At 40.2% G+C, this 13112-nt stretch overlaps 1 protein-coding gene across 1 annotated transcript in view; it reads left to right on the top strand.

Annotated features, from left to right (window-relative positions):
- Positions 1-12094, top strand: part of COBL (cordon-bleu WH2 repeat protein) — a 366578-nt gene extending 354484 nt beyond the window's left edge. The window contains exon 18 of the mRNA XM_043972590.1: positions 10647-12094. Coding sequence (XP_043828525.1) covers positions 10647-10664 — 18 coding nt within the window. The 3' untranslated portion in view covers positions 10665-12094. The remainder of the gene's footprint in view (positions 1-10646) is intronic.
- Positions 12095-13112: the final 1018 nt, after the last annotated feature.

Below are 13112 nucleotides of genomic sequence, written 5' to 3'. Positions count from 1 at the left end.
AAACCCCAAATGGTATTGTGACTTAAAATGACCGAAAAACAATAAAATTCCATTGTAGATAGCTCCCATCATAGAAAGATTTTTCTTTTATCCACATTTATTAAATAATTCAACAGACATTTATTATCAAGCACTCATTCAAGGCCCAATAAAACACATTAGGGATACGTGGACAAAAATGAAACAGTCCCTGACCTCAAAAAATTTATCATCTTATTAAAAAGAGGAAATTGACTTCCTTATAATTTTTACCCATTTGTTGTGATTTGGTCCTCTGCATGTCTAATGCTATTCTACAGAATAGTTCTTCAAATATTTGAAGATAATTACTTTATCCTCTCCCAGTCTCAAGCCTTCTTTCCCCCATACTAACTGTCCCTAGTTCTTTCACAGTTTTTCATAAAACATGGTTTCGTCATCCTGATCACCATTTCCTGGTCTTTCTTCAGTTTGTGCATGTCCCTATTAATGAGCAGTGCCCAGCATTGAATACAGTGTTCTAGATGTGGTCTAATCAGCACAGCTCATAGTGAACCTATTACTTCCCTTGATTTGGACAATGGTCTTTTTTTCACATGAACTGCAGTCAGCCCAAGTTTCGTGCATTCTGTATTGGTACAGTTACTATCCATTTTCACAGTTTTGTATGTCTTACTGTTAAATTTCCTAATCTTAGTTGGGCAGATGCTCCAAGTCTGACAAGATACTTTTGAGTTTTGAGTTCACACTCCACATTAGCCCCTCCCTCCCATCTTTGTGTCATCCTTAAATTAGATAAAGCATGCCTTATGCAGTGCCTTCATCCAAATCCTTGAACACAAATGTTGAATAGGGCAGGGCCAGAGACTTCCCTTCTTTCAAACCATTTTCTGCAAGCTAAAATAAGACTCATTTGCCTTCTTTCTTGCGTTTTTTCTTCACTTCACTAGCCACCTGAGTTTTGCATTAACATTGTATCTTAACATCCTAAGAGAAATTTGTCCCAGGTTGCCAGGAAAGGAATACAAGTCAGCAGTTCTTGGGCAGGGTCAAAGAGTTTTTGGTGAATTAGAGAGTACTTTTGTTTTTAATTAAGTTCAAGTTAATTTTTTCTTTTGACAGGAAGTTTGCAGGGGGTTCCTAGATGGATCACAGAACCCTCAAGGGCAAAAAGCAGTACACCAGACACCTCTCACACTCACCCTTCCTGCAATTTCTTAACATCAAAGCCCATTTCAGTGTTTACCTGCCCCCTCACCTAAATAGGGGAGTGTGTTTCAAATCTGATATTTATACTTTAAGAAAATTATTAGAATAAAAATATTTCTTCAACATTTTGATAGATTTATGATCTCATCAATGTGTTTCTTCCCTCCAACAATGGAGGCACCAGTTTGTCCATGGCTTCTCATCTTCTATGAATCTTGTCCATGTTGTATAACAACAACAACAATGATTAATAATAATAATATTTATATAGTGCTTCATGGTTTTCAAAATGTTTTGCAAATATTTTCTCATTTTATCCTTATAGTAACCCTAGGATGTAAATACTATTATTATTACCTTTTTATAGATAAGGAAACTGAGGCAGAAAGCAGTTAAGTGACTTGCCTCAGGGTCACATAGCTGACTTGTATCTGAGGCTGGATTTGAAATCGTCTTCCTGCCTCCATTTTCATTCCTCTATCCACTGTACCACCAAGCTACATAAGTCCTTCAAAGAAACTATTCAACATACTAGCCACCTTCTTGGTTCTTTCAGGTTGCATGGGTGCCAGCACAGCACGATGGCAGACCATCTGCTATCTTCTGCTCTTGTTACACAACTTACTTTCCTCGCTTTCCTATCATAGAGCCCCTTTGTACCTTTTATGCCATTTCTCAAGCACAGGGTGTCATGAGGATGGACTGTGGCTTCCTTAAACCCACCATGTGTCTTTCTATTGTCTGCTGAGTTGCTTCAGAGATTGTGGTCTTCCCCATATAGTCAGTTTTGGTGAGCAGAATTGAAATTTTGTATCAGAGAGTAAATTGGGATCATTGGAAGTCCTGTACAATTTCCCCAGTGGAGGCCAGCCTGTTTTCTTTGTCATTTCTGGTTCCGGCTGTATCATTCTGTGATAGAGGTGATGAGGACTCACTCAGACGGCTGCCATCCAGATGCATGGTACAATTTATGCTACTGATCTTCAAAGAAAGGACCATGGAATGACCCCAAGTCATAAGCAGCCAGGGAGGAGAAAGATGGCATATATCTCATCCTACCCAAGATAGCTAATTGTGGGGCTTATCTCTGACTCCACCCTTCCCCTGTTATTAGACAACATCCCCACATCAGGCCTCCCATGGTTGTGTAATCTCTCAACATCTTCCCTTCTATGCTGGGCCCCTGCCCTTTATCTGACCACAACTCAGATACTTAAGGGTACCCCATACTTTATGAGTATAGTAGGTACCCCATAGCAGGATGGGTTCTTCAGTCCCTGCCAGTGACTGGTAAACTTTTATATTTTGGGTGAAACACAGTGAGCTCTGTAGGATGAAAAGACACAGAGAAGTTATAATGTGCTTCAGAGTTCTCGTTACATCATCATCATCATCATAATAGAAACTGTTGATATAGCACTGACTATGTGCTAGGCACTAAACACTTTGCAATTATCTCATTTGATACTCACAACAACTCTGGGAAGTAAATGCAATTATCATCCCTATTTTATAGATGAGACTGAGGTAAGTGGAGGTTAAGTGACTTGCTCAAGGTCACACCATTAGTAAGTATCTGAGGCTGGATTTGAACTTTGGTCTTCCTGACTCCAGGCCCAGCACGCAATCCACAGAGCCACCCAGCAGCATCATTACATTATCCTCCTCTCTCTCTAAACCTACTCTTCTTCCAAACTTCCCTGTTTTTGTGAAGGGAAAAACGACCCTTCTCTCCCAGGCTCTCAGCTTCCTTGTAATTCTTAACTCCTCACTCAAGTCAAGTTAACAAGCATTTATTAAGGGCTTATTATGTGACACACACCATGCTAAGCACTGGGAATATAAATATAAGCAGAAAGAAAGATAGCCCATGCCCTTAGGAGCTTATATTCTAGCATGGAAAACAACACAGAAAAGGATGCTGAAAATGCAGGGGTGTAGTACCCATTCTGGGGAATAGTAGAAAAAGTCCCAAGAGACAGGAATGGAACCTGGTGATGACTGAAGACAATGCCTTGGCATTTCCGTCAAAATGGAGATTCTGAGAGGAACCAACAGATCAGAGGAAGGGGTTGAAGAGATAGAGGGCATTTCTATAATGAAAAATCCAGGAGTGGAGTGAACTTCCAAGGTCAAAGGGTTTTGGTGACATGGGAAAGACAATTAAGAGAATCAAGAGCACACCCCAGAGAGGAATGAATCCACTTAACTGAAATGGCTCTCTTCAAAGTTACTAGAGATCTCCTAACTGCCAAATCTCAGGGCCTTTTCTCAAAATCCTTATACTTCTTGACTTCTCTTAGCATTTGACATTTGACCACCTCCACCTTCTGAATATTAAATTATCTTTGGTTTGCTGAAAACAATGTATGTCACCTATAATCATTTTTTTTTAAAAACCCTCTGATATCTTCACTTAAAATCTTGGAACAGAATTTTCCAACTTGTTTACAAATCTGACAGTAGCCATTTGTTTTGTGTCTTTTAAGATAGTTTCATTTTTTCTGATGATATTGGGTACTTGCCATGGCCAATCCCTTCCAACTCTCTTCTAAAAGAAAGACTATTCATTATAAATAGGCTTAAGGTTTCTGAGTAAGATTCAAGGCTTTGGTCTTTTTCATTTCTTTGTCTCAAACCGTATTTTTCCACTATGTATTTTACCACCTTCCTAGATGCTCATTTTCACATTGACACCACTGATGATCAAAGCATATCTTGACAAGCTTTGAAGGTTCTTGTCAGTTTCTTCTTAGAATTGAATGTCAGAGATGGAATGCAATTTAGAGGCCATCCAGTATTATATTATATAAGGAATAAGATTTTGTAAGTTCCCACAGTTCCTTTTATGCCCCTAGAATTTCTCTACTTCATCCTCTATGATAGATATTGGAGCATAAATGGAAATTATATTCAGTCTGTTTGGACTTTATTTTTTTTTCTCATGCTCCTCACGGGTACTTCAAAACATAATGACCAAGCATCCCAAGAAATGTTTCTTGTGGGCACCTGAGCATAGTGATCATAGATTTAGAGCTGAACAGGACTTTAGAGACCACACCCCCATAGTCCAATCCCTTCCTTTTAAAGATGAGGAACCTGAGACTGAGAAAGGTTAGGTAACTTGCCAAAGGTCACAGAGATAGGAAGTTGCAGAAGATTTGAATCCAGTTCCTCTGATTCTAAATTCAATTCTCTTTCTACTCTAGCACTATAAGAAAATCAGTCATTCCAGTCTCATTACCTTTCTGGAAAAAATCTATGAGCCTTCCCTCCTTTCAAATGCAATTTCTTCTTATCTTCTGAAAATGTCAGTACTAGCGTTTGTTTTCTCCATTAGTAGATCAGCCCTTTGGTAATTACAAAACATCACTTCTGGCCATCGCACAAAGTTGTCAAGTTTCACTTGCCACCAATTTTGTTGTTCAGTCTTTTAAGCCATGTTCAACTCTTTGTGACCCCATTTGAGGTTTTCTTGACAAAAATATTGGAGTGGTTTGCCATTTCCTTCTCCAGCTCATTTTACAGATGAGGAAATTGAGGCAAACTGGGTTAAGTTACTTGCCCAGGGTCACAGAGCTAGTAAGTGTCTGAAGCTAGATTTGAACTGAGTAAGATGAGTCTTCTTGACACAAGGCCCAGCACTCTATTTACCATGCCACCTAGCTGACCAGTTGCCATCACTTACATTGTCATGAACCTACAAGCTGGGACTTTAGCTGAGACTTAAGGAAGCCATGGAAATCTAGGAGACAGAAATAAGGAGGAAGAGTGTTCTAGTCATGAGACACAGCCAGTGAAAATGCTCAAGGTTCGGGAGATTGAGTGACTTGTACAAGGAACAAGGCTTCTGACACCAAATGAGAGAGTACATGGAAGGGAACAAGGTGTAGGAATGCTAGAAAGGTAGAAAGAGAATATTGGAAAGGTAGAAAGAAAATGAAGGGCTGTGAAAGCCAAACAAAAGATTTTATATTGAACATGGAGGTAAAATAATAGGAAACCTCTGGAGTTTATTAAGTAGTAGGATGATATGATCAGATTTGCATTTTAGGGACAGCTGAATGGAGAGTGGGAAGAGACTTGAAGCAGGGAGACTAAGCAGCAGGCTAGAAGGCAGGAAGGAAAGTAAAAAGCAACTGCCAAGAGGGAGGAGAACCACTACATGTATTAGGAGACAGAGTATCTGTTCATCAGTGCCAGCTGTTACAGAAGAAAGTTTCCTTCCAAGAGAAAAAAGAAGAAGAAAAATACTGGTAAAAAAAACCACTTAGCACAGTACCTGCCACATAGTAGGTGTTGTATAAATAAATGTTCTCTCCCCCTCGCCTTTCCCCTTTAGATGGATAATCCATTGGTCAGCAGTGACTTTTAAAAGTGTAGTTTCTGTGTAGGGTTAGTGGAGTGATTCAGGCTATAAAGGGTTAAAGGATTGAGTGGGGATCGATACACTGAAGGATCAGCAAGTGGAGCCTACTGTTGAAGAAGGATGGCAGTTAAAGACAGAAGAAAAACAAAACATCAAGTATGAAAGAAATGGTGTGTGTGTGTGTGTGTGTGTGTGTGTGTGTGTGTGTGTGTGTTTAAGCATAGAAGAGAACTGAATGTGTTTTTTAGGCAAAGGGAAGGAAATTTGAAATTACAAGAGATAAAGAGAAAAATTGAAGGAGGCAAGGCCAGAAGACATAAGAACAACTGGGCTCAGGAGTACATGTGGAGGAATTAGTCCTGGAAAGGTGGTACTCTGACCTAAGAAAGGAAAGGGTGGAGAGAGATATGGAAAAATGTTTTAAATGAAAAAGAAGAAAATAAGTTGAAGATTGTCCCTCCCGTGGCTGAAATACACTCCCTCCTCACCTCTGCCTTTTCGAATCTCTAAGTTAACTTCAAAAGCTCAGCTCAAACACAATCTCCTACATGAGTCCTGTGATAACAATGATAGGACACGAACAAGAATTGAATAAAAATTATTCTAAGATAGTATTAAGGGCCCAATTGAAGTTAGTTGTAGTGGCAACAGTCAGCACAGTTTTATGGTTTTCTTTGGCAATACTAAGACTTGAATGGAGGAAGAGAAAAAGTGGATGTAGAGGCTAAGATTGTGATGAATGAAAATGCTAGAACAGTATTACTATTGAAATCAGTGGCTTAGCACACATGACCCTAGCTAGGAAGGAGGCAAGGGAAGTGAGAATGAGATGACAAATGGAGAATAAGCAGGGGGTCAAGGAACAAGAGGTCATGATAAGAATGAAGATCCAGTTCCTTTTGTATATATGTGTTTGCGTATAATAGGTTTGCATATTGGAGAGGTGCCCAGGTGTACAAGTGTGTACACAACCTCCTTCCTTTAGGTCAACGTGCCTCCTTGCTAAGGCTAATTCACTGTTATGAAACAGAAATGTGTAGGTAGTCATATTAAAGCTTGGCTTTAGGTAAAAAGCATTTAATTCAGGTTAAAATGTTCATTTATTTTTTTACATATTTCTTACAAGAAATTTTGTGATACTCCTGCGGGTGCCATTTAGCGTAACATTTCCCTGTTGCCCTCAGAGGTCCACCCATGCTCTGTCTTCATTTTGGATATATGCTTTCTGGTCATAGAACAAGGTAATAAATATTTAAGTATGTGTGGTCAAGCCATTGTCTCTGATAAAAGTATGGCACCATAATACCTCCAAGGTGGGTAGAAGAATATTTTGAAAATTCCTTTGTATACCATACTGACAATAGAGAAATGGCAGATAATAGTAATGATAGTGGTGGTGGTGGTGTTGGTCGTGGTGGGTAATGATAATAATAGTCATTTAGATATGTGACAAGTAAAACTAAATGTGTGGTCACCTTAAATTAGAAGCTTTTAGCAGCAGTCATTGGACATTAAGCATTTATTTTTTTTTTAAGTGAGGCAATTGGGGTTAAGTGACTTGCCCAGGGTCACACAGCTAGTAAGTGTTAAGTGTCTGAGGCTGGATCTGAACTCAGGTACTCCTGACTCCAGGACCAGTGCTCTATCCACTGCGCCACCTAGCTGCCCCCATTAAGCATTTATTAAAGCATAGTAAAGCGAGAACACAGAGAGTTTAGAAAGTTAAGAAGCCTATCTACCCTAGAGGAGATATAAGGGTTCAGCCTGACCTTCTTCTCTTTCCTTTCTGCCACCATGAGGTTCAGAGAGAGAGAGAGAGAGAGAGAGAAAGCGCGCGCGTGCGCGCCAGGGAGCCAGCCACACTTTCTACTGCCTGCCTGCCTGCCTGCCTCCCTCCCCCAGAAGAGGCTGTTTTTCAAGCTGATTGATTAGATTGGTTCACTGGACTTAAGAGTGATTTCATTGTTGAATTCAAAGTCCTTAGCTTCTGAGAACAATACCCTATAGAGGGCTGGTTAGGTGTGGTTTCAATTTAATTAATTCTAAGTAGCTTAATCAGCAAAGTCAATCACTCTCAGTCAATCTCACTTAATTCAATCAGTCTATATTAATCTCCTCTGGTTGGGGCCTTTGGGCATTGACAAAAAGCCCATTATATCTTACAGATAACACACACACATTTATACTTATACCTCACAACAATACTGTAGTTGTATTATTATTCCCATTTGACAGGTAAGGAAACTAAGGCTGTGGTAGTTGCTTGCCTACAGTCACACAGCTAGTAAATGAAGGAAGCGAGATTTGAATTCAGGTCTTCCAGATTCCAAGACCAGCACTATCTCTCAGCTCATCCCTGTTAAACGCCTGCCCACATGTGGTGCTGTCTGAAACATGGCACTGTGGGATGGTGGAAAAGAGCATGATTTTGGAGTCCTGAGACTCTGGAGTCCTAAGACTTAGGTTTAAACCCTACCTCTGACATTTACAATTCTGTGACCTAGGGTAAATGACTCAAGCTCCCTGGGCCCCAGGCTCCTCACTTGTAAAATAAAGGGATGGGACTAGATCACCTATGAGATCCCTTTGAACTCTAGGGCTACAATCCCATGCACATAAGTCTCACTTTCCAAAAAGTCTCCCTAATGCCTCTATTCTAGGAATTTGCTCCGAGAAACTTAGATTGGCAAAAATGGTTCCTTACACTTACATAAATACTATTGGTAACAAAGACTCATGGGCCCTTGGACAAATTAATTCACATCTGAGTCTCAGTTTTCTCATCTTTAAAATAAAGGACTGCAGGGGCAGCTAGGTGGCACAGTGGATAAAGCACCGGTCCTGGAGTCAGGAGGACCTGAGTTCAAATCCAGTCTCAGACACTTGACACTTACTAGTTGTGTGACCCTGGGCAAGTCACTTAACCCCAATTGCCTCACTTAAAAATAAAATAAAATAAAATAAAGGACTACAGGATCATAGAAACCAAATGCAAAAACCTCTTGTATGTGTATAGGGCTTTGCATTTTTACATTTTATACATTGGATCTTTACTAACAAATAAACAGAAGCCAATGAGGGAAGTTTAGATTATAGGATTTAGAGCTAGGAGAGACATAGGATCACAGATAAAGGGCTGGAAAAGACCTTAGAGCCCCTCTCACCTCCCTTATACAGAAGAGTAAACTGAGGCACAGTCAAGTGAGGTAACTTGCCCAAAGTCACCCAGACAGTAAGAGGAGATGAACTCAGATTGCCTTCCTCTAAAATCAGCATGCTCTTCCCCACCCAATGCTGTTTCTAGCTTAGACTAGGATGATCTGTGATGTTCTCTCTGGCTCCAGTATTTTATCATCTTTATGGGTCAATACAAAAGTACTTTCAATAGGTGCCAGTCTGCCTTGGTCTAACCGTAAGGAATTTAATGCAGTCCAGACTTGGGGGTTACAGAGAATGTCCCCCACCTACCAAGAACCTAGTCATCATGATCCCAGCAAACAGAAGTCCTACCCAATGTAAGCCCTGCCTACTATAGGCATTCTAGCCAGAATAAGCAGTGGTATTTGTGAGAGTAAAGTCTGCCTTAGTGGTATGGGACTTCCTTCCAGCCCCTGATCCATCTTATTTCCTATTCAAAACCAGGTCTAGACTGGTTGGCAGTTTTCATAGCAAATGAGCCAAACTCTTTTCCAATTTAATTTTCTTAGATTTGGGGGAACATGACCCTGATGGAGCAGAGGTGGGCAGGTTTGGGAAGAAAACTTCTAACCTTGCTAAAGCAACTAAGAACTCTGGAGTCTGTCATCTGAATTCTTCCACAAACCAAATTCTACTCAGTGTATCAGTCTAAGAAGAGTGTCCAGGGCCCAGCCAATGGCTATCTGATTTGAAAGTTATGATTTCCCCAAGTCTAGAATGATGCTTCAAATTGAATGAAAACCCAGGGGTTGAAAAGTCAGTGAACATATATTAATACCTATGAAAAGGCAGTTTGGTTCATAAGTATTTATTAATGCTTACTCTGGGCAGTGCCTTGTTCTGGCTTTTTAAATTCTGTATATTTGTATAGCCCTTTTATGAAGCCTTTTAACAATGGATCCTTGAAAACAAATGAAGGTGGATTAAACCATAGAATTTAGAGCCGAAAGAGACTTAGGAGTTTTCTAGTCCAACTTCTTCATTATATAGATGATGAAATTAAGGCCCAGAGGGCTGAAGCTTTCACAACCTGGCCCCATCCTGAATCTTCTACCTTTGCTATGCATTACTACCTTTTCTCTGTCCCATAATATATGGTCACACTGGTCACCTTGCTGTTCCTCACACTCAGCACTCTGCTTCCCATCTCAACACCATTGTACATGCCTAAAATGCACACCCTCCTCACCTTTGCCATGTAACATCCTGAGTTTTCTTCATGTCTCAGCCCAAACACCACTTAGGAAAAGCATGAGGCCTTCCTGATCTCCCCGGCTGCTAGTACCATACCTGCTTGGTACATGTTTTGAGTATACAGATATAGATAGGTAGGTGGGTGAGTGAGCAGATGGATGGATGGATAGATGATAAATGATAGATATGCATGTTGTCTCATCCTCAAAATGTAAGCCCCTTGAGGGCAGTGACTGTTTCAGTTTTGTATCCCTTGCACTAAGCCCAGGATGGTACTTAATAAATGCTTATTAATTGATAGAGTAAGCAATTTGTCTGAGGCCACAGAGGTGACAGAGCCTGGATTCCATCTCAGGTGCCCTGACTCCAGATCTAGTGTCATTTCCACTATATCACACTTCTTTTCCCTTTATGTATCAATTAGTCCTTATTTTGCAATTTAGGAAACCGGGGTCCAGAGAGGTTGACTAATCCAAGATCACACAGTCAACACTCAGACCCAGAATTCCTGACTCCCAAACCTCTAGTGCTCTCTCTACTAACCTAAACTGCCTCCCCTCCTTGTTTTCCAAAACAGATCATACTGTGTCCAGGGAGATTTTAATTTTACCTTAAAGCATCTAGCCCTTTAATAAAATAGGATCTATATTTTGGTTTGAAATATTTTAATGGCAATATATATTTTTCTTCATTGCAGGTCCCATTGCTTGTTTGAATAGTGTATAAAGAACAGATAATTGCAAAAGCTAACCCCGTAACACACCCATAATCATCATTCAAGCACTTGGAGCGGCGAGGAACATCATAAGTCGGTATTACTTTCTTGTCTATAGGCCAAAATATATGTAGTTAATTTTCAGCATGTTCCTGTATAATGGTTCAAAGGGAAAAAATACTTTCTGCTGCCCAGCCTGTGTGCCAAGGAAATGTGTTCTGCCTCTGAATATTTAAGGTTGCCAATAAACTATTCTTGTTGGCAGGTTAATAAAAATATAAATATTGTGTAGCCCAGAACTACAGCACTAACACTTAATTATCCATTTGGGCAAAATGGAAAGGAGGTCTTTGTCCTCCACTGATTACAGACTGCCGCCAAGCCTTTTTACCGTATACAGCTGTTGGAAAAACATCTACTCATTTGAAATCTGCAAGGAGGAGATAAAAGGGTCAGTGACCAGTTAAATGCAGTTGGAAAGTAATACAGGGCCTATATGTCTTGGAAGGATTTTTTAAAGGAACGTCGTGACTTTTCTGAAATTGTCTGATTCTTGCCTCCACATAGACTGGGAAGCATAATTCCAGCGTGTTTCATAGATTGGTACCTGACCCACTGTTTTTCTTTAAACAAATTTCTCCCAATCCCATGATATTTATCAAATTCTTTCATTTGCATAAGGATCCGTGCTGTGAGACACTGGAAAGGTAGTTTCAGATCCTCGGAATGACCGGGGAGCAAATAGAATCTAATAACTGTAGGTGAGGTTGTCTCTGAAGCTTGTCACATGTGGGGATATGAAGTATAAGCTACAACTGCAGTGCTGCCTACTGACCCCAAGGAACGTCCACAGACCCTCTCGTCTCTGAGAGCTCTAAGAAGAGGGATGTTGTGTGTTTACATGCCACGGAGATTGAATCGGTTTGGGAAATGACTCTCGATAATTTTGCTTAATGGTTCATGATTGGGGACTCAGGCTTGTCCCTTTAAGCCTGCACTCCAGAATCCCTGCCTTCCCCCTCCTTGTACTATAAATCTCATAGCATCCTGTTTGGTGTCACCAGTATTTATAACACAGTTTAACTACTCTCATAGTACTCTGTATATATCCTTAAAGTATTTTGTTAAATTGAAATAACCTTAAAAAAGATAAATAGCGATCATGAGGAGTTCTTTTCCTAATATCTGTATCATGTTGGGGGAAAAAAGGAAATAGAAAAATCTGTATTTTAATTTTTTTTTAATGATCACTTCAGCTCTGGGCATCATCCAAAAATGGAAACCTTGTTTTTCATTGCTTAAACTTAAACCAGAGCTACACATGTCACTAACTTTCCAAAATGAGGAGAGCATCCAGCCAATTGCTTTTATCTGCAACTCTCTGTATTATCTGACTGTTAGTGCCACAAATAAAACCAATTAAGTTGCTATAATTGTGTGAATTTCCATGACTCCATTTCTCTCTCTCTCTCTTTTGGGGGGGAGGGGAGGGGGCAGGTGCAGATATCCCTAGAGCACAGGTGTGGCCATATCACTCTGCAGCTCAAAGAGCTTCCTGTTGCTTCAAAGATCAGATAACTGATTCTGCCATGTGACATTTAAAGCCCTTTACAGTCTGGCCTAAACTAGCTTTCCAGACATATTTCACATCACTCCCCCTTGAGCACTTCCCCTAAAACACTTCAGGAAAAGTCACTTACTTGCCATTTCCCATACACAACAGTATGATATCTTCTACTTCTGTGCCTGAAATATACACAATTCTTGGCATCCCTAGTTCCCTCTGAGGTTCAATTCTGGTGCCACTTTTAACATTTGACCTACCCTGGTCTCCCCAGTTGTTAGCTCTAAGCACAACACTTGACACATAGTAGGTGCTTAATAAATGCTTGATAAATTTAGAGACATTTGAAAGCCCAGGGCCAAATTTAGAATGGTGCACTCCCTTCACTGCTTCATGTATTCCTTGTTTCCCCTTCTACATCTCTCCAGGCCTCAGTTTCCACTTCTATAAGAAGGGGTTGTTGGGCTGGATGACCTTTAAGTGCCTTGAGTTCTTCGAGTTACCATGTAGGCTATTGAGTACAAGTCTAGGAAGGAGAGAAACCTACAGTTCGGTTGACCCAGCTCACAACTAGAGATTTCATTCCAATAAAGATTAAGCCAGGAATCACCAGTGTCTGTTACACTATCAACACTGCTTGGTGTTGTCCATACACAAGCAGGTATAGGCAACACAGAGAGGAGAGGTCAGATTTTCCTGTTGAATGGCCACCTGGTATTTCAGTTTCCTCAGGAAGAAAAGAGGACATAACATTATAAATAAAACACCTGAAAAAGGTTTTTCTTGGTTTAAAAAAAAAATTCAAAATCTCTTTTTTGAACAAAACTTAGTTTCAAAAAACCCAGGATAGAACGTGAGGTGAATTATAGAACTTTATAGAACAC

Source organism: Dromiciops gliroides, chromosome 1 (assembly GCF_019393635.1).
Source record: "Dromiciops gliroides isolate mDroGli1 chromosome 1, mDroGli1.pri, whole genome shotgun sequence".
In the NCBI taxonomy this organism is placed as follows: Eukaryota; Metazoa; Chordata; class Mammalia; order Microbiotheria; family Microbiotheriidae; genus Dromiciops; species Dromiciops gliroides.
The sequence above is the reverse complement of the archived record's forward strand: the minus strand, read 5'-3'. Positions and strand labels throughout refer to the sequence as shown.